This window comes from Cotesia glomerata, linkage group LG2, assembly GCF_020080835.1.
Source record: "Cotesia glomerata isolate CgM1 linkage group LG2, MPM_Cglom_v2.3, whole genome shotgun sequence".
Classification (NCBI taxonomy): Eukaryota; Metazoa; Arthropoda; class Insecta; order Hymenoptera; family Braconidae; genus Cotesia; species Cotesia glomerata.
In genome coordinates this window covers 15,846,215-15,872,108 of record NC_058159.1, presented here as the reverse complement: position 1 = coordinate 15,872,108, position 25,894 = coordinate 15,846,215, and the positions used below count along the sequence as shown (strand labels likewise).

Genomic DNA, 25,894 nt, shown 5'->3' with positions numbered 1-25,894 from the left:
AAAACATTATTAATCATAAAATATAGTTATAAGTGAATAGTTACTAAGTGAAATATTGTCCATTGAAAGCGTCTCGCCCGTAGGGCTAAATATTACATAAATATTAAAACTCTGAATATCGTGGTATCCATCATTTCTAAGATTACTTCCTGAACCTCTTTCACTACATCGATCTCAACCACGAGAGAGGGAAGAGAAACCAATCCAGGATCTACCGATCGACAGCTCAAATTCAAATTAACAATAAAATTCATAAAGGACGACTGTAAGTTCAGCTTCTGTTATCGACTTCTCTTTAAATTCGCCGTTGGGAACCCTGGCTACCAGAAGGCGTTCGAAATCCACAATAAAAATAAAACTTTTGTAGCTTGTCTACAAGAGAAAATCTATCTATAAACGTGTCCGAGCCTCCTCGAGGCCCACTCTACCAATAATTATTTAATTACAATTTATCCGGACATAACAGATTAGATTTTTGGTGGCAGCGGTGGGATTCGAACGCATCCTTTCGGCTCACCACAAACGGAAGTTTTCCTTAAAATTTTCAAAATTCTTTTATTTTTTGAAAATTTTGGCAAAAATTTGTCACTAAAAATTTAGAAAACGGAATTCCTTTCCCTTATGAACTGATCGGTCCTTAATCTTTAAATATCACTTTTATTTCGAATTTCCTTTAAATTAGGGCGTTGGGTCATGAAGTTTTATAATTTTTATTATTCCGAGTAAAACATCGTTTTATTATTTCACTATTAAACCCTTGCATATGAAAATTTTTTTTGCTGATTCAGACATTCCAGTTTATTAGTACAATTTATAATCTCGCTCTATAAACTCACCGATTGCTTTACAATCAGTTTTGCTTACGCGAAAATCAGCCCTCTAAAAATTACCTTTTCGAAATATTTTTATACTAGGGCGTTGGCCCTCGAGAACTTTCATTTCTTTTAAATCATTATTTTATTAATTCTTTTATTTTAAGTAAAATATTATTTTATTATTCCAATCTTAGACTGTTGCATTTAAAAGAAATTTTGCTGACTAAGACATTTTAGTTCGTTAACGCAGTCTACTACCTCGTCTGTTGAACTTATCCGTTGTAACACACTTAGCTATCGCGTTTCAATTTTGCTGATGCGGAAATTCTTTTCAAGTTTATTAACATCTTATTATATTCATCATGTTAACAGCTGTGACCTAGAGTTGATTAAACTTTACGATTTACTTACGGGGTTCTGCTGCAATACTAACAGTTCCTTGACCCGAAGGTCGTTTCAAAACACCTTGCTGCTGTTTTACGAGCAATGAGGATTATTCTCGAAGCTGATTCTTCGAATTAGTAAAGCGTAAGTTTATTCTTTACTCCCTTGCAACACAAAATTTTCCTCTCTGAGATTTTGCTGCTGTTTATCGAGCAACAAAACTCTATCGAAAAATTTTGCGAGCTACACAGTACTAATTAAAAATTTTTTTTTGCTTATATAGAAAATTTTTTTCATTTGTTTTGCTAAAATTCTTTCTATCCAACTGGCGGAGTGCTAACTATAGCACCCAAAAAGAGACAAATTAATGGTCCGACATTCGCGAAGCAGTATTAATTTTAAATCCGAAAAGCATACTCAGATTTCTTTAACGGTCAAATCTTCCATCGACCCTTAATCGAATCGCGTTATTGGGAAGATCCCACATTCGTTAACTCGCCCTCTCCGGTCATAAGGAAAAGGAAATCCACAACTGATAGTGAATCGAAAAATTGTATTAAAAATCTATCAAACGGGATACGATCAACGAATAAAGAGAATTTATAAATATAAATAATGCTGTGAAGCGTGAAAGAATAGTAGTTACGGTAATTATTACGTGAAGCGTTCCACATTCACGTAACAAGATATTGGTAGGAAAGGATTGAGAAAAGAATGTGGAGAGGATCATCTTAATGTGAGTTTATAGAATATGCGAGAAAAAATTATTAGATAGCTCGGACTGGGATTCGAACCCAGAACCTTCCGAAGACATGTCGGCTACTCTACCATTTGAGCTATCCGGTCTATACTAAATTTCCTTTCGCTTATTCTATATACATTAAGCCACACCGTCCATCTTACGGTAAGCAATTTTATAAATATAAATAATGCTGTGAAGCGTGAAAGAATAAAGACCGGTTCCAAAACCGAACAACGTGATCCCTATTGAAATATACACATCAAAGTTATCAACTGGATGAATTTAATCCCAGTTATCCAATTAAATTACCTTGTCGAAGAAACGCTATCTAAGAAGTCTAGGGTAATAAGTAACATCCCAGCTCCAGCCGGACTATTCAAGGTACCTCAAATCCCCAAATTGAATAAAAACAACCACAATGGCACCTCCAAATCCAGACCAAGCAGCAGCAGCTGCGGCGGCAGCAGCAGCCGCAGCAGGAGCGGGTCAACAGGGAACGGGAGGAAGCCAACAGAATTGTCAATGAAGCAAATCGACACGGAGTTAAATTATTCGACACTACGCGGGATGAACCAGAAAAGGATTACTACCGTATCACGCGAGAAATGAAAGAATTTAACGGAAAAAGAGTCTCCTTCCTAGATTCGAATCCTCCAACACCAGAAAGAAAAGATAACCTACCTCTGCCTCCAGAGCTATCTAACAAAGAAGAAGACGCGACTTCTCGAGAAACATCCGTGACCTTGACATCTCAACAAAATCCAGAAATTGCAACTCCACCAGCAAACAACGACTCTCCCACGCCAACAATGTCTCACAGGCCCAAGAGAAAATCGACTACAATTATAGAAGCTCCAGAAAAATCTTCCGAAGAAGAAATAGTCCCAAATAATAACCAGCCTCCAAACAAAAACCTAGAGGGGGGGATGGAAAAATCAATTGAGCCGATAGAACCAGTACAAGATTGTGCGGCCATAGCAGTACCAGACATCAGGACTCAAACCATCGCGGAAGCCCTGATCACCCAGTGCATCTGCCTGTACGGATGCCCCAGGACAATCCTATCAGACAGAGGAACGTCATTCACCTCTAACTTGCTAGCAAAAATGTCAGAAATTTTAAAAATAAGAAGAGTAACAACCTCTGGATACTATCTTCAAGCCAACGGATCCCTGGAGAGAAGTCATCAAACTCTCGTCGAATATCTCTGAGTTTTTGTCGAATCATTCTCTGACTGGGACGAATATTTACCAATGGCCATGTTCAACTATAACACCTCGGTCCACACTGGGACAAAGTTCACCCCGTACGAGCTAGTGTACGGCAAAAAGGTACGCGCTCCAACTGAATTCTCAGACTACGAAAAAATCAAAACATATCCCGACTACCTGGTGGACTTGATGAACCGCCTAAGCCACACCGCAGCGTCGCCCGTGATTCACTAGTCGAGTCAAAATTAAGATCCAAAGAAAGATTCGACAAAAACTTACATTCAATAGATTTTCAAATAGAAGATTGCGTGTACAACTTAAATGAAACTCGCAAAAATAAACTCGACGTATATTATAAAGACCCTTTTGAAATCGTAGACATCACCGACAAGGGGTGCTTAATATTAGAACTCCCAAACGGAAAACGTTCAATTAAACACCCTAGTAAATTAAAACGAGCTATCGAATAAAAATATAATACGCTCCTGTTACAGACAACAACAATTACGTCACACCGCAACAAAATAAACATGCTGCTGTTCCAAACAATTCTCTGGTCACTACTTATCATCTTAACGGAAACGACTCAAAAACCCCTCAAAATCCAGCCCTCGTCGTTCAACCCAGGGGTCTTATACGAGAAGAGTAAAACAATTCATCTAATAGAGCGAAAATGGAAAATAGTCTCTACCATAGACATCGGAGCAATCATCAACATATCTCCCTGGCAAGAGATGACGTCACCGAGCGATAACGAAAGCCGCAAAACCTGCTTGTCTTACTTCCTTCCCTACGAGTGCGCAATCCTAGGAAAAAAAGCCATATTAAAAGACCTAGAAAAAGAGAGACAAGATGTAGTTAATCGACTAAAACAAAATCTCAAACAAGTCGAAAATACCACGAAAAATCGTAATCGAAGGACGCCCTGGCTTGGATTCGTAGGCTCCATAGCACGAAAAGCCTTTGGACTCATGTACTACGACGACCACGAACACATCTCCGAGGAAATCGACAAACTGTACAACGACCAAAGAGAAATAACAACACTGATGAATAACTCGACTCACATAATAAAATCAGAAATAAACAAAGTCATCTCCGATCAAAATACAACCAAAGCAAGAGTCACATTACTGTCCAACACCATCAACCGTTACGCCACACAAGTCGGGAGTGAAATCGAAAAGTTAAAACTACGTCTACACTTTATGCAAAGAGCTGACGAAAGAGTCCAAAGAACAACGAAACTGATACGCTACCTCAAAGATGCCGAGTCAGCATTAGAAGATGCAAAGAGAAAAAACATCCCGGGAGGAATTTTCTCGCCTTAACAGCTGAAAAATGCAACCAGAGATATTATGACCCGATTCCCCGACTTAAACCCTCCTCAACCAGTGGACCATGTGAATCTCCAGACTCTCTCCAACGTCGCCAAAGTGAACAAAGGAAGAATAGGAAATAGATTTCTAATTATAATCACTCTCCCACTGTTCAGCCAGGTTCAACCTTCCAATTATATCGGATCAGACCAATACCTGTACCACAAATCATCGGAGGAACCATGAGAAGCCTACTAGTCCGACCAAGTAAAGAATACCTAGCCATAGATGCCTTCCAAAATCAATATGACCTGGCAGACATATAGACCATCAAGGGATGCAGAGTAATTTCAACAGATCTGGCCTGTGAAACGAACATACCGCTCCAACCGGTAAAAGATAAAAGAAAAGCACCGAATGCGAACTCCAACTCTACCTAAATCCAAACAACGAAACTCTAAACCAATGCGGTGTTCGCATACTACCTAAATGTTCTAAACAGCTAATCAAACTACAACAACCGAACTCTTGGGCTTACTCTACCTGCAAGCCAGAAACTTTCATTGCAACATGTGACACAACTTTTCGCGTCGAACATCAACTACACGGCTCAGGCACCTTCACTTTATCACCCGGCTGTGTCTTAACGAATAATCGTCTCATAATCAAAGGGACCGAAGAAGAAGGAGAAACAAGCGGAATCTACACCTTCCCCACTATAAACTTAACACATCTAGCGACAAACCTTACCGGAAAGCCTAAGCCACCTCATCTGCTAACAAATATCGCCGAAGAACCTATAGCAGAGAACACGTTGCTCTCTCAATAGGGCGATAGCCTCGAAGGAAATAATAATAGACTTACACAAATCGGACTTCACCATCAAGAAAAATCAAAACACCGATTTATCACCGCTGCGAATACAGGAGCAATACTCTTAATCATTACATCCCTCTACTCTTTTTTGGATACTACTATTGCAGCTGCTCCTGCGACTGTCTAAAACTCCTACGAAAACTCAAGAAGAGAAAACAAAAACAAATCGAAGGAAAATTCAACGAAACATTCGAACTCGCAAATACCAGTACAGCCGACTTAACTTCGTCAACATCACCTAGACCAACAAGATATCAGCACAATCTACCAACAATACACGGACAGGAACCAGCAACACCATTAAAGAAGTCAAAATCCAGTATTCGACTAGCCGATTACGAATAAAAAGGAATAAACATATTAAAAATAAATTAATTTAGATATTCTCTCCTTTATAAATTAATATATTCATATTTATTCCTTGGAGAGTAAGAAAAAGGGAGAACTCACGTATAACTATATATACAAAAATTTTCGTTTATATTATTCCAAAAATTTTTTTCCTCCCCTCTTCTCCCTCTCGAGAATACATTTTAGAATAACTGATTGTAATTTACATGTTATAGTATATTTAATACAAAGCAAGTCATCTGGCGGTAGCTAAATGATCGGAAGATTTAAAATCATTAAAAACTGTTTTAACCACAGCAAACTATTTACCATATGGATGTCAGATCAATACAAATTAGAAACAGTGATCAAAACAGCAAACCTCATCACCAGGGCCTGGAAGTTGGGGCAAAACAATTAGAAATAAAAAAAGAGCGAAATTCACACGACAATGCCTAGCAATAAAACAATAGCGAGCAAATTCACGCGCATAATTCATTTCATAGCCTAGAAATTAAATGTCAAAACAAAATAAGTTTGGCAGCAAAAACACGTGTGTTTATGTTGAAGAACTCTGAAATTAGCTGTAAAATGAAATATAAATAAATTTATTACTTGGTGCGTTTGCAGACAAAAAGTAAGACAAGAATAATACAAAAAATAAGACAAAAAGTAAGACAAAAAATAATACAAAAAATAAGACATGAAATAAGACAAAAAGTAAGACAACAAGTAAGACAAAGAATAAAACAGAAAATAAGACAAAAAATCTGGAAATCGGTTGACCGCGCAGGCCAACCCTAGAATTTCCCGCTAAGTTTGGATTTCAAGCGCCTTAGAATGAGTTTTTTGGTTAATATTTGAGCTTTTTGAGCTTAAAGCACCGTTTTTCATATATTGAGCTCTTTGAGCTCAAAATATATTTATTAAACTATAACTTTTGAATGCGTCGTTCGATTTTCATTTTTTAAAAAGTATTCGACGCAGTTTTTAAAGCACAAAAAGAAAATCTATAGGTTCATATTGATTGGCTGAGGAATCTCAGATATTTTTTAAAAATACCGAAAAATAAATTTTGTGAATTTTTAAACAACTAAAACTTTTGAATGCGTTGTTCTATTTTAATTTTCGAAAATGCATTCGAAGCAGTTTTTCAAGCACAAAAAATCTATGTATGGTTTTATTATGATTTTTCCGCAAGTTTTAATTGTAGATTTCACCCCTAGGGAGGGAAAGTAAGAAATGTCTCAGATCGCATGTTATAGTCAATCGAGGCGAAGCCGAGGTTGACTAACATGTGATCTGAGACGTTTCTAACTTTCCCATCTTAGGGCTGAATACTATTTTTTTGTTCTTGGGCGAAAAGCGGCAACTTAGTTTAGCGCAGCGGGAGAACAGTTTCCACTTTTTGCCCGGAGGGCAAAAAAGTTATTTTAAAAAAACGTGAAAATCCAAATTTTTTTTTGGTTTTTTAAAAAATTTTTTTGGAATAGCTCGATGGAATAACTTTAAAATCTAATCAGATGTAAGATTTTATGAACCCTTTCGAATGATGTGTCATAGAATTCAATCGGTTGATTCGTTTTTGAGAAACAGTACGACAAAAACTTATTTACGCGCGCGCACACACACACACACACACACACACACACACACACACACACACATGCTCGCGCACTTATACGGACATCCTCGCCAAAACAGCTTCCTTGGACCTGAAAATGTGGAAATCTGATGAGAACTCAATATTCAAAACCGGATTGAAACTAATATCTTATCGATTTTTTGAAAATCTTTGATTTTCATAGCGGGAAGTTAAAAATGATGAAAAATTCACCTTACCTATAAATTCAAATATAAAAGTTCATTTTATTCCATAAAAAAGTTAATGAATTAAATACGTTCATGAAAATTATGATTTTTATTTTTGAACTGCAGATAAATTTGTTAATTTAAAGGTTAAAAAAGCTCAGACACAATAAAGTATCGCTGGTTCAATATATGCAGATATGGACATTCTTGCTGGCAGCATTACTGTTGATCTTCCTGGTGATATTGCTGACAGTCATGCTTGTCGTTCTTGTAGCGATCATGCTCGTAATCTCGCTGGCAGTCATGATCGTGATCTTGCTCGTAATCTGAGTGACGATCTGGGCTCGTGATTTTAGTGGCAGTCATGCTTCTGACCTCGCCGGTGGCCTTGATGCCGAACTTGGTGGATGTCATGCTCGCGATCTCGCTGACTGCCTTGCTCATTATCAAGGTCGTGATTTTGATGAGTCATGTTTATAATCTTGCTGAGTCTTATGCTCTTGATTTTGGAGCCGATCTTGGTTGCTGTCATGCTCGTGATTTCGTTGGTAGTCTTGTTCGCAATCGTGGTGGATATCATGCTCGTTAACTCGCTCGCGGTCTTGGAAGCTCTCGGGTTCGGTGCTGATGTTTCTGGCAGTCATGCTTGCGATCCCGCTGACTTTAATGCTCCTGACTTCAGTGCTGATCTCGCTGATAGTCATGCTCGTGATTTTTGTGGCGATCTCACTGACAGTCATGCTCACGAATTTTGGTGGTGTATCCGCTGGTGGTCGTGTTTGTAATCATGCTCGAGATCTCGCTAGTGGTCATGCTCATGACGCTTTTATTTATAATGTATATAATTCCTTTATTCATCATCAGAATCATGTTCTACATTATCATTCTCTCGTCCCATATTTTTGTTATAGTTTATGACGATATGTTGACATAAGGTTTCGAACTTCATGCTCTGTCTGTTGTTCTTGTAGTAAGCCTTATAAATGCTAAAAGATCTTTTAACATCGGCACAATTCATAGGAGCATATGTCATTCGGAGAGCGTTGTTGTTATCCCAATTATCTGGTAAATTTTGCATCACTCCATTGATAATACAATTATTTATATTTATCATCTGAGTGAATCCTTCATTGCTATCGAAAACCTGAACGACTTTGTTACGGATAGCTAGAGGAATCTTCATATCTTCTGCAAATTCTTGCTTCAAATCAGCAATAATCTCACAAATTCGTGCTAAGCTACATCTTCTTTTTTGTAAACTCTTTATAGTTGTCACTAAGCACAAAAATTTCGCCGAAATATTTTGAAAATCTTCTAAGTTCTCTGGCCTTTCCAAAATTTCGTGCAGTGTTATCACAGCTTCACTATTCTCTTTTAAATCCATGAGAACTTCTCTTACTTCTTCGTAGTGAAGACAATAGTACTGGCAAGCTTCAATCCAAGTACCCCATCGTGTAGTTACTGGCCTTGGCGGTAAAGGAACGTCCGGAAGAGCTTCTTTGAAGATATTAGCCCTTGATTTAGATTTAGAAAATACTTCTTTGGCGGTAGCAATCACATCATTAACTCCTGCATAACATTCTCTGTCTTTTTCAGCGATATTGTGGCAAGCATGAGCCAAGCAGGTCACATTGATGAGTTTTGGATACCTTCTTTTTAAAATGGCCGCAGACGCTTTCATATATGGTGCCGCATCAGTCAAGTACAATAGAATTCGATTAGGATCAAATCCTTGCAGCCAAAATTCATTTAAACTATTTGTTACATACGCAGCTATGTTTTCAGCGTTCGGTGTCTGTACTTCTCCACATTTAATAAGTCGCCCAGTAGAAGCTCGGTCTTCGTATAATGCGCCAATTATTATATTTGTCACGCAACGACGTTTGGAGTCGATGGTCTCGTCCACAGACACCCAAATAGGACTATCTCCTATTTCTTCTCGTATCGCAGCTAATGTTTCAGAGTGGATGATTGGTGTGTAGGTCTTACTCATCGTTCTTGGATCAGGCATTTTTTGCTTCGTGTGAGTCTCAAAAAATTTAACAAAATCTGGTTGGCATGCTTTATCGAAACAAATATCTGATTTAATGCATGCGGCAGTAAAATCTTTCATAAAAGGAGACTGTCGACTACTTAAGCTGGTCAGGTGTTGTTGGGTAGGGAAAATTGGTCCGTTTCGTCTGTTGATGGCTCCCTGATGTTTGGCAGAAGCTATATGACGTTGAAAAGTATAAAGTTTCAAACTGACCAATTCTGTAGTGCATAGCATGCACCGGACACATGTGGGTTCAAGACGAAAATGGTCTTCAGGAATTTGCAATTCTCTCAGTATTCGTTGATACCTTGGAATTCGGGGATCTTGGGCCGCCAGATCTCACCTTAGTTTAAATAAATTTTTATGAATGAAGTAATTGAATTCATGAAGTCTCGCGGTTTTTGCGCAAAGAAATTTTATTGAAATAAAATAGGATCTTGGCGTATCAACGGAGTATAGAGCACTTAGAGAATCAACAAGTAAAATAATTTATAAAAAATTGACATTCGTACTTACACCGTAAAAAAAGCGACGTTAAAAATGAATTCAATTTATCACCACTTAGTTTTAAATTCAATTTAAACCAATAGGTGATGCAATTTTGCAGTGTTAAAATATTGGTGTTAAATCTGAATAAAAATTGAATAAAAGTTTCTATGCTAAAATTTTTTTTCCTCAGTTTTCAAAAAATTTGTGTTTTGTAAAAATTTTTTGTCCATACACAGAAAATAAAACTTTTCAAGAAAATTTAAATTTTGACAAAAATTCGAGGTTATATTGATTTCAATTTTCAAAATCTCTGTACACATTTTTTAATTTTTAAATGAGTAACAGCTATTATTTTTTTATTTTTATCCAACGCAAATAAAAAAAAATTTAGTGAAGAGGTTTTTATAATTAATAGTTGATAGATTGACTAAAATTTTTGCAATTCAATGATTAAAAGTATGAAAAAAGAATTTATAAATATTTGAAAATAACTCCGAAATTGAATCAAAAACTAGTGCCAGTGTTAATTTAGCACCGCTTCAGTGTTAAAATTTAACAGCAGAAATTTCAACGCTGTCTGAACTTATATCAGATTTTTTTACAGTGTAGATCTGATGATATAACAAAAACTCCGTTAATAAACTTTTTAAAGTCGGTAACGATTCTCATGCGAAGAAAATTATAATTTCACATGTGTATCGACCAGATCGTCTCAATCGCTTTAAAATAATATGAATTTATTTACCTTATGTAACCAACGGGTTGAAGAAAACGAGTGAAAGCAAAGAAGAAAAATAAACACAAGTAACTCCAAAAAAACAATTAATTAATATTTCAATGAACTAAATATATGAAATATGAAAAAAAATATAAACAAATATATGAACTTTGAACTAAATGTAAACGAAAACAGTTTTTTAAGAAAAAGAAATAAAATTAATTTAACAGAAATAAATATGAAGAAAAAGAAATAACTCAATAAATAAAAAATTTAACGTATGAAAAGTGAATACAGTGAAAAAATATTTAATTATTTATTTGAATAAGTCGTTTTTTATTTTTCTTTTTTGTAATTTCACGAAGATGTCAAGTTGTCAAGTAATTGAAGAGATATGAAATTATCGAGTTTAAAAAAAAAACACAGCCGATTATAGTAATAGTATAATTAATCAATCGAGAAGTTTTTTTTTTATTAATTCTAAAATTTCCAAACCAAGATATTTTGAACTCTTCGACGTATAATTTAATATGAAGAAGTTTAACCTTTAATGATGTATATTTGAATTCTGATAATTCAGTTAGCACCGGGTTTATATTTTTATATTCTTTTTGTTATAGCAAAAATGAAATATCAAAGAAGATAAAATTTTAAATAAAATTGATAAAGAAAATATTTAAGACAAAAATTAATATAAAATTGGAAACAATATTCAAGACAAAATCTTATACAAATTGATTTCTTCTGAAGATATTTAATTGTATGTAACGAAGCTATGAAAATCAGCCTCTCCTCTGGAACCCCTGAAACTATCCTAAGCAACACCCCTTATGGAAGAAAAATTTCTATTTTAGGAAGAAATCGGATTATCACTCTTTCTTCTAAAGACCATCAATTACATCTAACGAAGTTATAAAAAATTCATCACCTCTCTAGAACCTCCAAAACCTTAAAACCCCCCTTATGAAATATAAAGTTTTATTTTAAGAAGAAATTGAATTTTCACTATGATTTCTTCTGAAAACTTTAAATCGCATTAATAAAGGTATGTGTATACCTTCGTATACCTTTTATAAAAAGTTCTTTATGATAATAATAAATTATTATTATTATTATTATTATTATTATTATTAATAATAATAATAATGTAATAAAAAGATTTTTTATAAAAAAATCACTACCCCCATGGAACCTCCGTAACCACCCCTCATACCAACCGTTGTAAATTAATGTTTCGGACATCAATTGCATACCACATTTTCATTTTAATTTTTTTACAAAGGCCTTTTATTGGATGTAACGAAGCTACAAAAAAATCACCACCTCTCTAGAACCTCCAAAACCACCCTTACCGATACTCCTTATGAAATATAAAGTTTTTATTAAAGAAGAAATTGGATTTTCACTCAGATTTCTTCTGAAAATCTTGGAAGCATGTAACGAAGCTATAGAAATCAGTCTCTTTTCTGGAACCCCTGAAACTACCCCTGAAACTACCCTCAGCAACACCTCTTATGACATAGAAATATGTATTTTAGAAAGAAATTGGATCGTTACTCTGATTTCTTCTGAAGATCTTGATTTACATGTAACGAAGCTATAAAAATTTACCTCTCATCTGCGGCTCCAGGAACTACCCTCAGCAGGACTCCTGACAAAATAACAATTGCTGACGAGAATTTTTTCTTTTAATTTGGAAATAACCAAAGTTAAAGATAAAATCTCAACATAGATAATGACTGTTAGCGAGATTATTAATGACATACAATGCGTTTTAGAATAATATAGGTTATTATTTAACATAAAAAAAAAAAACATTACACGCCATAATCAAATTTTTTAATTTTTTTCTTGCGCTTCAATTTTACGCTTAATTTTTTTTGCTTTTAAAAGCCTTAGATTCCCCAGGAAAAGAGTAACGCATCTATTAAATTCGTAATCACTCAATTTGTTTTCTGAGGAACTTTTTCTTAACATAAATTCTGAAAAATATAAAAGAAATACCTTAGTAACATTTCACATTATTGTACAATTAAATAAACAAAATAGTAAAAAATACATTACTTTTAATATTTTTAAGAATATTTTTCGGCACAGCTTTACCCCTTCTCCCTTTCAATGTCATTTCTTCTAAATTTTTCCAGCCAACTAATCTTAACAACAAGATCGTTACAATTTTTTTTGGATTGTTCAAATATTTTTTCTTTATTAAAACGAGGGTTTTATTGCTGATGAAAACATTACTCCCTTCTATAAGCTCCGTGCTCTCGATATCATCATCATCTTCCTCATCATCATCATTATCATCATCATCATCATCGTTATCGTCATTATCATTATTATTATCATCGTTATCACCACGATCATTATTTGGGCTGATACTGATATCACCATCTCTATGAATATCAGCAACAACCAACCCGTTATCATTACCAGCATCATCATTATCTTTATCGAGGACAATTTCATTGGCTCCTACATTTTCAATATCATCTTCAACAGGATTATCAATAGCATCATTTCTTCCGGCATCAACATCCTCACCATAATCACGATCAGCAATAACACCCTCATTCCCAACTAAATTATGACCATCTGGATCGTCATAATCTTCATTGACGACATTTTGATTGGCTCCTAAATCACCAGCATAATCTTCAGAATTATTTTTTACAACTACGTCATCACTTTTTCCGGCATCAACAACTTCACCATTGTCAAGATCTGCAATCACTTCCTCATTCTCATGGACATCTTGATTTTCATCGGTATCAACACCACCATCATGATCAGCAGCAGCAGCAGCAGCAATAGCAGCACCAACACCCCTCTCATCACAGCGATCAAAATCGACACCATATCCATCGAGTCCCGTAACAATACCATCCGTATTAACAATTAATCTCTTCAAGAACCCAATATCAGCTACGATAAATATAGAATCAATAAGTATATACTTTTTTAATTGTAAATACATTATTCACAAAAATTAAGGGATATAAAAAAAAAGTTCTAAATTTTTAGGTGATTTTCAACGAGCTGTAACTCCGAGGAAAATAATCGTACAGCAGAAAAAAAAGCAAATTGTAGCTCCAAGCGTCTAGTTTTTAGATACGACCATGAGAATTTTTTATCAAGTCTGGGTCTGAAGAAATCCTAAGAAAACTACCGAAAAAATTTTCAACATTTTTTCTCGGTTAAGGGGGAACACCACTGTGACGATCGAAAAAAAGAGGTGATTTTCGGGAATTTTTTTGACAGGAAAAATACAGAAATTTGGGGATCGGATTTTTATATTTTATTAAGGGTATGTTAAAGATTATTACCCTAAATTTTTATTAAAAAACATTTTATTATTACAAAGTTATTAACAATCTCTTAGAGCACTAGAAAAAATTTCCCCTTCAATGGTCGGTTCAATAACTCAAAAACGGATCATCTGGAAATAAAAACCTAAATTGCTTTTTAATCAGTAAGGATGTAGTTATCGTCGCACGAACGGAATTTTTAAAATTTTAAATTAAAAAAAAATTGGCGTCCGATTGAAAATTTTTTCACTATTCTTACTGTTTTTTTTTTTGTTTTAACCCCTCTAAAAAGATCTTTAAAATTAAAATTTTCAAAATTAAATAAAGTAATAATTAAAATTTTCAAAAGCGCTTTGACTTTTCCAAGGATTTTAGGGGACATGTCGTGTAGTTTTTAAAATCCTCTTTCGACTTCCTATACGATCATTATTTCCAGAGTTATTGATTATCAAATTCAAAGAGAACTTTTTTACTTTGATTGACGATAAATCAGCGTCAAATCATTGTACAGGCTTTTTGATTAAGTCAAATTAAAGGGCATTAAATTTTCTAAAAGAATTTTTGAGTGAAATAATAGAAAAAAATTTTTTGAAGCCCGGAGACCTTTTTTTGGATGAGAAAAAAATTGGAAGATTTGTTTTTTAGTAGTTTCCTTAGGATTTCTCTAAGCCCAACATCATGTTTCATAGTCACATCTGAAAACTAGAGACTTGGAGCTGCAATATAATTTTTCTCAGAGTTACCGCTCGTTGAAAATGACCCAAAAATTTAGAATATTTTTATATCCTTTAATTTTTATGACTAAGTAGTGTATTTACATAAAAAAATAAAATTGATTAGAAAAAAAAAATTTACCACTTTCAGCAATGATCCTAGCGGCAAGGTATTTACGGCCCCATCGAACGGTTACACAATTATGATCCAAACGTTTATTAATGTCACTGGAATCAATCACACTCACTGCTTTTTCTTTCTTCCACAAGACTAAATAATTCATTATTATAGAAAAAAAATTAGAAAACAATGAAACTTTTTTTAGTAATAAAAATTATCAAACTTTTTTATTGTGATGAAAATTTGACAGTTACAGACAAATACAAAACAGAATGAACATAGCTTCAAGTGAAAAAATCTGAAAAGCGGTTGGAAGCTCAAAAACAAATTATATAAAAAAAAACGATTACACAAGGCCACAAAAAAAGTGCTCTGTACCTTGGACCGGACCTAGGGTAAATACCCTAATAGATGGACACCCCCCCAATAGATGGACAGATATTATTTCTAGAAGCAATTACATTAGTTTTAAGAACAAAAATCTTAAGTTGTTATATTTTTTTATGTCTACAAGTAGTTCTGAGAGGGAAAAGTAATTTTTTTTTAACTTTTTATTTGTAATAATATTTTTAAAAAATTATTTAAATTGGACGTCTCGAGGTTTTGCACCGAGAGCGCCGCCAGCTGGTGGACATTATTTGTTATTATTATTAAAAATAAAAAAAAAAGTAAGATTTGTACATATAATTACGTTTATATTTCACTAACAAAGCTAGAAATATAATATTTTAATGATAAAATCGAAAAGAAATAATAGAATTTAGTGTCCATCTATTGGTGACACTTTTCTAACCTTTACCCAATAGATGGACATTGAGTTTATATGATGAATTTTCTTATTTTTTTTTTAATTTTATTGGTGGATCAATGTGATAATAAAAGTAAAGATTATAGCAAACAGACATGTACTTGAAATGAAAGTATTATTATAATTATTGAAGAAATTGAAGAGAAAAAAGAGAACGCTGAATAAAAGAGAAAATTGAGAGAAGGAAATTTAAAAGCAAAAGAGAACAGACCTATTAAAAGAAAGAAGAAGACAACATAACGTTTTTAACGCTGTGTTTTATAAATTTATATTGATAACGTATTAATCATTAGTATTCTTTATATTAATATATTTTGTATGTTACTTTACATGAGAAAGCATCACGTGTTCAAAATTAATAAAATTACTTTATGATGTATTTTGAAAATTACCATCCGATTTATCATCTTTTCTATTCAATTTTATCAAGCTTAATTTTTTAGTGGAAAAAATTAATAAATTAATTATGTCTGATATAAATAATGAATCGAAAATATCGCTTGTAAGTAGTGTCCATCTATTGGTATTGACTGTCCATCTACTGAAGATTTTGTCCATCTACTGGGGTTTTGGACTTTTTCTTACATTTTTCTTTTTTATTAATTACTACAACGTTTAACGAAGTTTTACTTATTTTTTCCTGGTTAATTATATATTTTTACATAAATATAATTTACTTTATCACAACTTATCTATGGGGCATTCCACGCCAAATCGACCACTTTTGAACCCGACCCCTTTAGATTTTGCTGAAACTTTTCCATCCTTTTCTACCCTCAGGAAAACATTTTTGAGAATTTTTTCAAATTTTTTTGTCCAACCTCAAAAAAGTTATGAATTTTTCAAAAAAATGGCTTTTTTATTTTCAAATAGCCATAACTTTTTTAGAAATTAACTTTTGGGTACCTTTTTTTTTAAAAAATTTTTGTTTTTGAATGAACTTTTCGAAAAAATATACGAAAAAAATTTAACATGATCAATTATATAAAATAATCGGTTTTTTTAAGTACAATCGTCATTTTTTCGAAGTCCGCCATTTTCTTTTTTTTTTTTTTTCCTCAAAAAAAAACTTCAATTTATTTGACAACTATCCCCGCTAATCCCGAGCAGGGCCGATTTTTTTTTATATTTTTTTTATTTATTTAAAAAAAAATTTTGTTTAATTTTAAAAAATGAAAATTTTTTTTTCATAAGTACTATTTATATAACAATAAAAATGTTATTTAATGGTTCTGAGATATTATAATTTCTATTTATTATCTTAATCTTCGATTATAATGACTGAAATTCAAATTTTGGCGCGTCAATAGGATCGATAAACTAGGGTATGGCAATCACAGACTTACCTATAGCCAGTTTAGTAGATACACGTGATTATGTTTCGATTCAAAAATCTATAGTGTTCCTCTATATTGAAATCTAGAACATAACCTATAAATCTTTTTCGCGTTTTTAGTGTCGAATAAAAAATTGTTGTCATTACATTTGATAAATAAAAAAATTTCTCAAGTTTATGAACATGTTCCTGATTCACTCTTTGTGGAAGTGTTAATTATTTTGATATTACTAATCTCCATTTAGTGGAATAATTTCATTGAAACATCATGGCATCAATGAAGCAATTTGATCGATGTTGTAATCCTTTTGGGCTGGAGTCTCATTGTAAAAAAATTGGTTTGCGTCCAGCGACTGACATTATGAAAGAAATGTTCGGATTGAGTAATTATTATTTATTATGCAGTTCATGTCGAAAAGAAGCTTATAAGGTAGTTAAACAACAAACAAATACTCGTGATGATCCTAATGTTGATTCAAGTGATCACGAAGGCAACTCTAATGACAGTAATAAAAACGATGATCATTTTGATAGCGATAGTAATACAACTGCCACAGATCTACCATTATCATTATCATTCCGTAAGGTTTTTAAATTATTTATACGTTTCTTAATTGAATACATTTTGAGTTATTACATGTTTTTATTATTTTTTAAGGTTCTATGTCATTTGATAACGAACCAAAAAATTTACAACCAAGCTCGGCATCTTAAGTTAGCGCTGCAACTCGGTTACCTGTAATAAATCATGCATTACAGCTGTTAAATCAATCACCAATCCCATCAAGGAAATTAAATGACAATCAATTTTTAAACAACAAAATAAATCAGATATCTGACAGCTTGAAAAAGGTTTTACTCTCTTCAACTGATGAAGACCCGGTCGATGATGATGGTGAAAATTTTCGCGCTTTAATAAAATTACTGCAAGACAAATTTAACGATAAAGAAACGGAAAAATCATTGAAAATACAGATTTTAACATTATTACCTGAACAATGGAGTGAAAGACGTATTTCTGAAACTATGAATACATCAAGACATATGTCAAGGGTAGCAAAAGCGTTGGTTGAAGAAAAAGGTCTACTTTCAGTACCTGAATCAAAATTAGGTATATATAGCATTAAATTGATGTCTTAAACACAACTGAAGACTCACTTACTCAACATCTTTTTTTATAGGGAGAAAAGTTGCAGATCAAGTGAAATTGAAAGTTGAAAATTTTTATAATGATGATGAGTACAGTGCTCCGATGCCAGGTATGAAAGATTTTGTTTCAGTTCGAAATGATGATAGTAATCGAGTACCCGTCTAAAAAAGACTTGTCCTGTCTAACTTAAAAGAATTATACCAATATTTTCGGGAAATAAACGCTGCAGAGAAAATTGGATTTTCGAGATTTGCTTCTCTGCGACCTAAACATTGTGTGTTAGCAGGGGCAAGTGGAACACATACCATCTGTGTCTGTACGATCCATCAAAACGTTAACTTAATGATGCTTGGTAATTATCAAATTCATTAACAGTTATAAATGTGTGAATTTTTATTTAACTAAATCACAAATGTTTTAGGGGCGAATATTCATTCTCTAACAAGAAATACAGATATATCCATTACACACTATAGTTATTGTTTGAGTTTGATTGTATGTAAATCTCCATCGTTTCTATGTTATTTGGGTAGATGTGAAAACTGTCCAGGGGTAGATGAGTTGAGTAACCTTTTACTGGCATGTTTTGAAAATCACGAAATTGAGAATATTACATATAAGTATTGGATATCTAAACCGAGAAGCAGTTTAGAAACTATTATTAAGCCTATAGAAGAATTTGTTGAAGATTTTTGTACTGAATTGAAAACTCTTCTACCTCACTCATTTATTGCTAAAGAACAAGCAAAATTTTTTAAAACATTGAGAGAAACATTAGAACCAAATGAATTTATCATTATTTGTGATTTTGCAGAAAATTACGCGTTCGTAGTGCAAAACGCGGCATCTGGTTTTCACTGGAACAATAATCAAGCAACAATTTTCCCAATAGTGATTTATTATAAAGTAAATGGCGAACTTGAACACAAAAGTTTAGTAATTATTTCAGATTGTAATAATCATGATGCCGTCGCCATACATGTTTTTATCAAATTAATAACTGACTATGTGAAAAGTCTTCCTGAACGTTGTAACAAAATTTATTATTTTTCTGACGGGGCTACTCAACAATTTAAAAACTTTAAAAACTTCGTAAATTTATATTATCACGAAGAGGATTTCGACATTCCTGCTGAATGGCATTTTTTTGCGACAGCCCATGGCAAAGGTCCATGTGATGGTATTGGTGGTACCATTAAACGATATGCAGCAAGAGCAAGTCTCCAAATTGCGGTTGACAAACAAATAACAACGCCTGAAGAACTCTTTGAATGGACTTCTGATCCGGACAACTTACCAACATCATAACTAAGTTTTCCCCAGAAGAGGATTATAAAACAGCAGTAAATGATTTAAATGAAAGATTTTTAAAAACAAAACTGATCACAGGAACTCAACAATTACACTGTATAATTCCAGACAAAAATGGTTGTTTGTACATTAAAAACTTTTCAAATTCCAACGAGCACAAAATTTGTAAAATATTTAAACGCCAGAGACGTAATTAATAAATTGTTGAATAATTTTTCAGACATTGAAAATTTACTTTATTAATCATTAATCCTATTCAAAAAATAGAAAATTAATATAATAAATAGAGATTATAATACCTCAGAATCATTAAATAACATTTTTATTGTTATATAAATAGTACTTATGAAAAAAAAATTTTCATTTTTTAAAATTAAACAAAATTTTTTTTTAAATAAATAAAAAAAATATAAAAAAAAATCGGCCCTGCTCGGGATTAGCGGGGATAGTTGTCAAATAAATTGAAGTTTTTTTTGAGAAAAAAAAAAAAAGAAAATGGCGGACTTCGAAAAAATGACGATTGTACTTAAAAAAACCGATTATTTTATATAATTGATCATGTTAAATTTTTTTCGTATATTTTTTCGAAAAGTTCATTCAAAAACAAAAATTTTTTAAAAAAAAAGGTACCCAAAAGTTAATTTCTAAAAAAGTTATGGCTATTTGAAAATAAAAAAGCCATTTTTTTGAAAAATTCATAACTTTTTTGAGGTTGGACAAAAAAATTTGAAAAAATTCTCAAAAATGTTTTCCTAAGGGTAGAAAAGGATGGAAAAGTTTCAGCAAAATCTAAAGGGGTCGGGTTCAAAAGTGGTCGATTTGGCGTGGAATGCCCCCTATATATTCCTATATTGTTTTTTTAATAAAATACGAGAGTTTGATTAACTGTCCATCTATTGGGGTATTTACCCTACCTAGGGTTATGTATTTCGATACGTTGACTCCAAGTTTGAGATTTATTCAGTTCATAAAATTTCCAAAATTACAGTTAATTACAAAAAACTGCCAAAAATGACTCAAAATTGCGAATAAATTCAGTTATGTAAACAAACAAAAATTTTTCGAACTAATTTAAGCATGTTTTTTTTTTGTATCTCAGTGTGCTGAATATTAATCTGAAATGTATTTCACTGGTAGACCCTTTAAAGTTAGAGTAAATAAAGATAGAGTGAATAGCCGCGAAAATTCCAATAAAATATTGAAAAGTTGCAATTGTGCAAACGAAAAAATTATTCTTGATGAAGATCAAGTCTTTTCTTTTTGTATTTTGATGCGCGACATCCAAATCCGAAGTCAGTTTAGCTTGTACACCCTCCAAATTTGAATAAATTGCGTAAAAACGATAAAATGATTAAAAAATCATTAAAAGTAGTCATTAAATAGACGATGATATAAAAAATAGTATTGTTTTTACAAATTGATGAATTGAACATGAGTCAATTTAAATTATACTCTATATCAATAGATTGACCCTTGTCCCATTTTCTATTTATTACCGAATGGCCTTTTTTGTCTTATTTGTTGTCTTAGATTTTGTCTTACTTCTTGTCATACTTATCGTCCTATTTACTGTCTTACTTTTTGTCTTATTCTTCGTCTTTTTTATTGTCTTACTTTTTGTCTTATTTTTAATTTCCCGCTTTAAAATAACTTTAAAGCTTGCGGAAAAATCATAATAAAACCATACATACATTCTTTGTGCTTAAAAAACTGCTTCGAATGCATTTTCGAAAATTAAAATCGAACAACGCATTCAAAAGTTTTAGTTGTTTAAAAATGTTTTTGCTGCCAAACTTATTTTGTTTTGACATTTAATTTCTAGGCTATGACATGAATTATGCGTGTGAATTTGCTCGCTATTGTTTTATTGCTAGGCATTGTCGTGTGAATTTCGCTCTTTTTTTATTTTTAATTGTTTTGCCCCAACTTCCAGGCCCTGCTCATCACTAACCACTGATTAAACACCTGCTTTTCAACCACGCCTACTACTAACAACTAACACCATATTACTCCTCAATTACGAACTTTACAACTAACAAACCTATAATTCCACTATTATACCTACAATCTAAAGGTAATAATACTTAAAGCAAAAACTTACCAACTAAAGTTAACTTAATTAAACTTAACTAAATTAGAGAAAGGGCAGAAACGAAAATAACAAAATTTTATTTTCTTTTTGCCGTTTGAAAGGAATCTTTTTATTACTTCCTTTTTTTTTATTCCTTTTTTTTTACCATTCCGTCAATTAAAAAATTTTTTTTTTTTAATACATATAGAATAATATATGTTTAACCTCTCTTCGACGACCTTGATGTTGCCGTTAACGAATGTCCACAGAAAACCAACGGATTGACAACGGTCAGCGTAATTCGATACACTGCAAAAAAAAAAAAAAAAAAAAAAGGGGGAGATCGATTAAAACATTACATAAAAAATTTTTTTTTTCTCAAATAACTTATATCACAAAACATTCAAAACTTATTCCTAAAAAGCTAGACCGTTGAAAACAAACTCCATTAACGCAATCTGCAACGCCTCCAGCTTGGGAAGATTAGGAGTGATAAACTCCTCAGAGGTCCCTGGCTCCTGTAATTCTAAGAGAAAAAAGTAAGTGGCGGCATAAGCCACTTCTGGAGCCACGGGACCAAATAAGTGACACAACTCGTTAACGATATCCAAAGCCTCCGCAGGGGTTAGCAGCCCTCCCAAAACCCGCAACAACCGAATACCCCACCGCAAATCCTAAAACAAATAATAAAAATAATAAAATTCACCTAAACTTATTCAAAAAAGAAAACTTACTTACCTGCTCACCAAAAACAGAAGTAGCATACTGGAACCAAGTTCCATACACCTAATAATTCCTAAAGACTGTATACATGATAAAATTAACTATCCACTCTATATCACTCACAAAGCAATACTGACACTTTCTACACCAACACCTGACACTCTGCCACAAGTTAAAAACAACAAAACTCTTGCTCATCAAAACCGCGAAGACTGAAACAAAAGTCAGAATTGACAAAACGCCAGATGACTAACTTTAAAGTGTCCCGCGAAAAACACAAGCACCACCTATATCACATAAGAACTAAAGGTGATGCTACTACCGATAAATTAGTAATTTTGCAACACGGAACAGCGCAAAATTTAAAAGAAAAAAGGTAACCATAGAAATTAAGAAATATCACTAGAGACAATATAATCAAATAATTTAATATATATATATATATATATATATATAACGAAAGATTTTTGTTAAACATACTATATTATAAAATTTATCCTTTCTTTTATTTATTATATACATGTAAAGGGCAGAAACGCACTCAATCAATAAAAGTTAAAAATTATAATGTTAGAATACAACTAATAAATAAGAAGTAAAGTCAAGCGATGACTTTTCGGCGAAAGGGAGATACCCGAGCTTTCAAAAGTAGGGATGCCGAGGCACCCCTTCTTTGGGGGGGGGGGGGTGCTGTTATATCTGGCGTTGCCCCATATAACACAGGGTCTCTGCCCTCACGACGAAAAGTGCAGCGCTTGCACTTTAAAGGACAATCACTCATACAACACCTCGATCACGCCTTGAGCACACTAGGTCCACGTTCTGTCAAATTTGCAATTTTAGACCAATAACAAAATTCAATTTCCTTCTAAAGTCGCGACCCGAGTGCTTAAAAACCCAAAACACCGCGGAACGCGCATTCAATCTTTTATTAAAGAATACGAGGGAAGGTATCCTCGTAGAACCCGTGTGTGTCTTCGAACCGCATTACGTACGAAGCAGTATACAGCACTCGATCGCTGATACAAAAATCTAAATTCATTCCTATTCGATTCTTAATTTCTATCTTCTACTAATCACGACAGTGTGCTTTTCGAGCAGTATCGAGGGCCCCATGGTCCGTAGTGATATCTTTCTCTAAATTATAACCTTTCGATCTATTATTTAATTAACGGTGGATCTAAGTATCTGCCGGAGTCGTTACTCTATTCATGAACTCATAATAAAACATTATTAATTATAAAATATAGTTATAAGTAAATAGTTACTAAGTGAAATATTGTCAATTGAAAGCGTCTCGCCCGAAGGGCTAAATATAACATAAATATTAAAACTCTGAGTATCGTGGTATCCATCATTTCTAAGATTACTTCCTGAACCTCTTTCACTACATCGATCTCAACCACGAGAGAAGGAAGAGAAACCAATCCAGGATCTACCAATCGAAAGCTTAAATTCAAATCAACAATAAAATTCATAAGGGACGACTGTAAGTTCAGCTTCTGTGATCGACTTCTCTTTAAATTCGCCGTTGGGAACCCTGGCTACCAGAAGGCGTTCGAAATCCACAATAAAAATAAAACTCTTGTAGCTTGTCTACAAGAGAAAATCGATCTAAAAACGTGTCCGAGCCTCCTCTCGGCCCACTCTGCCAATAATTATTTAATTATAATTTATCCGAACATAACAATCCTTACGAAAGTGTTTACAAATGAAAGCCAATTTTTAAAATTTCCGTTAAATTTGGGTATTTCTGTAGTTGGCAGCTTTACGAGTTTTTGTCTCTCAGTTGGATTCAAGGTCTTTATTTTGCTAGCAATCGCATAGTAACGATTGCGAACTTCTTCTGCTTGAAGTAGTTCTTTGTTTTTTGGTTCTGTCATAGATAGTTCGTCAGTAAGATCATCGTATTCTTTAAATAATTCAGTCAATCGATCTAACCGCAGGGGTGCTTCAATATTATCGAATTTCTCATTCGATAACGCGGTCTGTAATGTAGTTATCCATGTTTTAACTACTGTACGTTTACGTTTCAATGTTTCGTCCGATATGTTGATTAATAATAATAAATTAATATGGAGTTAAATGTTTAGATTAAACAATAAAATAAAATTGCACCTGTTACGTCTTAGCGTAATTTTTAAATTATTTAATTTTAATCCAGATCATTTAAGATCTATAGATTGGGATCGGGAGTATTTTAGCTGGTTTAATTTTTAGAAATGATAAGAATTTGGTTACGACTAATACATATATTGTAAAATAAAAGCAAATAAATGAATGTACGATTAAGTACGTACTACAAATATTAATAAAAATAAGAGCGTGATACAAAATTAATGGAAATATGAACATCTTACAAAATCCAACAAAAACATCAAGAACGTGATGCAAAGTTTGACCGGTACAATATTAAGAAATAAATTTTTTTCTTGTTAACATATATTTTTGACGAATTATTGACTAAACGCTTTAAGATCGATATGTAACGAACTTTACAATACCTGTATTATTTTGGATAATCTCTGGAGATGAATATTTGATTGGAGATCTACACGTAATCACTATTCAATTCACTGAATGCAAAAGAAATAAAAAAAACTTTACACAGTGGGAAGGCCTGCACTGGTAGGAACAAAAAAAATGAGTCTGAGTCTGAGTCAGAGTCGGAAAATGAACTTAATTAGAAAATATTCTCCAGAGAGTCCCATAGTTTAAGTTTTTTTTTGGGGGGTCTTAGTTTATGGGTCCTAGAAGGGACGATTTCCATCCAATAGAAAAGGACTTTTCCACTCTAGGCCCCCTTCTCTATAAGAAAAGCGGCCAGGTCACGCCCTTATGCAAGCGGATGGGTATGCGCAGCTACGCATCCACTTACATACATTTTATTTATTTATAAAATTTATTTATAGTAATGTTATTTAATTTTACTTCTATTTTAATTAATTAGTTGTTACTTATTTTGTTTTTATCTATAATTATTGCGTTTATTTTAGATTGTTGGAATATATTTTATTGTATTTACTAATAATTTCATAAGTATTTATTAGTTAATTGATTTATTTTATTTATGAGGGTTGGTTTCGTGTATTCATCTTTTAATTTCTCATTTATTAGTTTTTTTTTTTTAGATGGTTTTAAATTTTACTTTTAATATTATTTATTTAAAATTTACTCTTATTATTTAATATTTATTATTTACAATTTTTTCTCAGTAAGGTTTCGTTATTTTTACTTAAATTTTATTATTTTCAAATTATTTAAACTTTATCTTATTGAGTAAATTTTAGAATTCTTAAATAAATGGAAACCAATGGAAATGATAAATTTTAACATCTGAAAAAGAAGTTTCTCTTTTATGCGTCAAATTTTTTTTTTCTCTTAGCCTAAATACACAAGATGTTAGAGATATTTTTCCCTTATCCTTTTACGTAAGGCCCTATTTATTCTATTTTTATAGCTTTCCTCTGAAATAAATGTAATTTAATTTTTTTTTTTTTTTAATTCTTTTTAAAGTATTTTTCTGGGAAAAATATCTTAGTCCTGTGTATGTCTTCTTTTTAATGACCCTGGCGTCATTACCAGACCATGCTTGTGTTGCTGTCTTTATGACTTTCTTGAT

The 25,894-nt window shown here is 32.7% G+C and overlaps 3 protein-coding genes across 3 annotated transcripts in view; all 3 read left to right on the top strand.

Moving 5' to 3' along the window:
* Positions 1-25,894, top strand: part of LOC123258873 (dystrophin-like) — a 244,283-nt gene that overhangs the window by 97,018 nt on the left and 121,371 nt on the right. The window lies entirely within an intron of this gene.
* On the top strand, positions 16,944-18,155 carry LOC123258895. Its single transcript, XM_044719163.1, has 2 exons — positions 16,944-17,598; positions 17,676-18,155. The coding sequence occupies exons 1-2, from the start codon at positions 17,286-17,288 to the stop codon at positions 17,729-17,731; spliced, it is 369 nt and encodes a 122-aa protein (XP_044575098.1). The 5' UTR covers positions 16,944-17,285; the 3' UTR covers positions 17,732-18,155.
* Positions 18,202-19,482, top strand: LOC123258881. The gene is made up of 2 exons (XM_044719145.1): positions 18,202-18,519; positions 18,589-19,482. The coding sequence occupies exons 1-2, from the start codon at positions 18,510-18,512 to the stop codon at positions 19,473-19,475; spliced, it is 897 nt and encodes a 298-aa protein (XP_044575080.1). The 5' UTR covers positions 18,202-18,509; the 3' UTR covers positions 19,476-19,482.

Coding starts and splice junctions, on each gene's coding strand:
- LOC123258895 (XM_044719163.1), top strand. CDS start 17,286: ATGGCATCAATGAAGCAATTTGATCGATGTTGTAATCCTTTTGGGCTG. Junction 17,599..17,675: donor ACCATTATCATTATCATTCC/GTAAGGTTTTTA, acceptor TTATTTTTTAAG/GTTCTATGTCATTTGATAAC.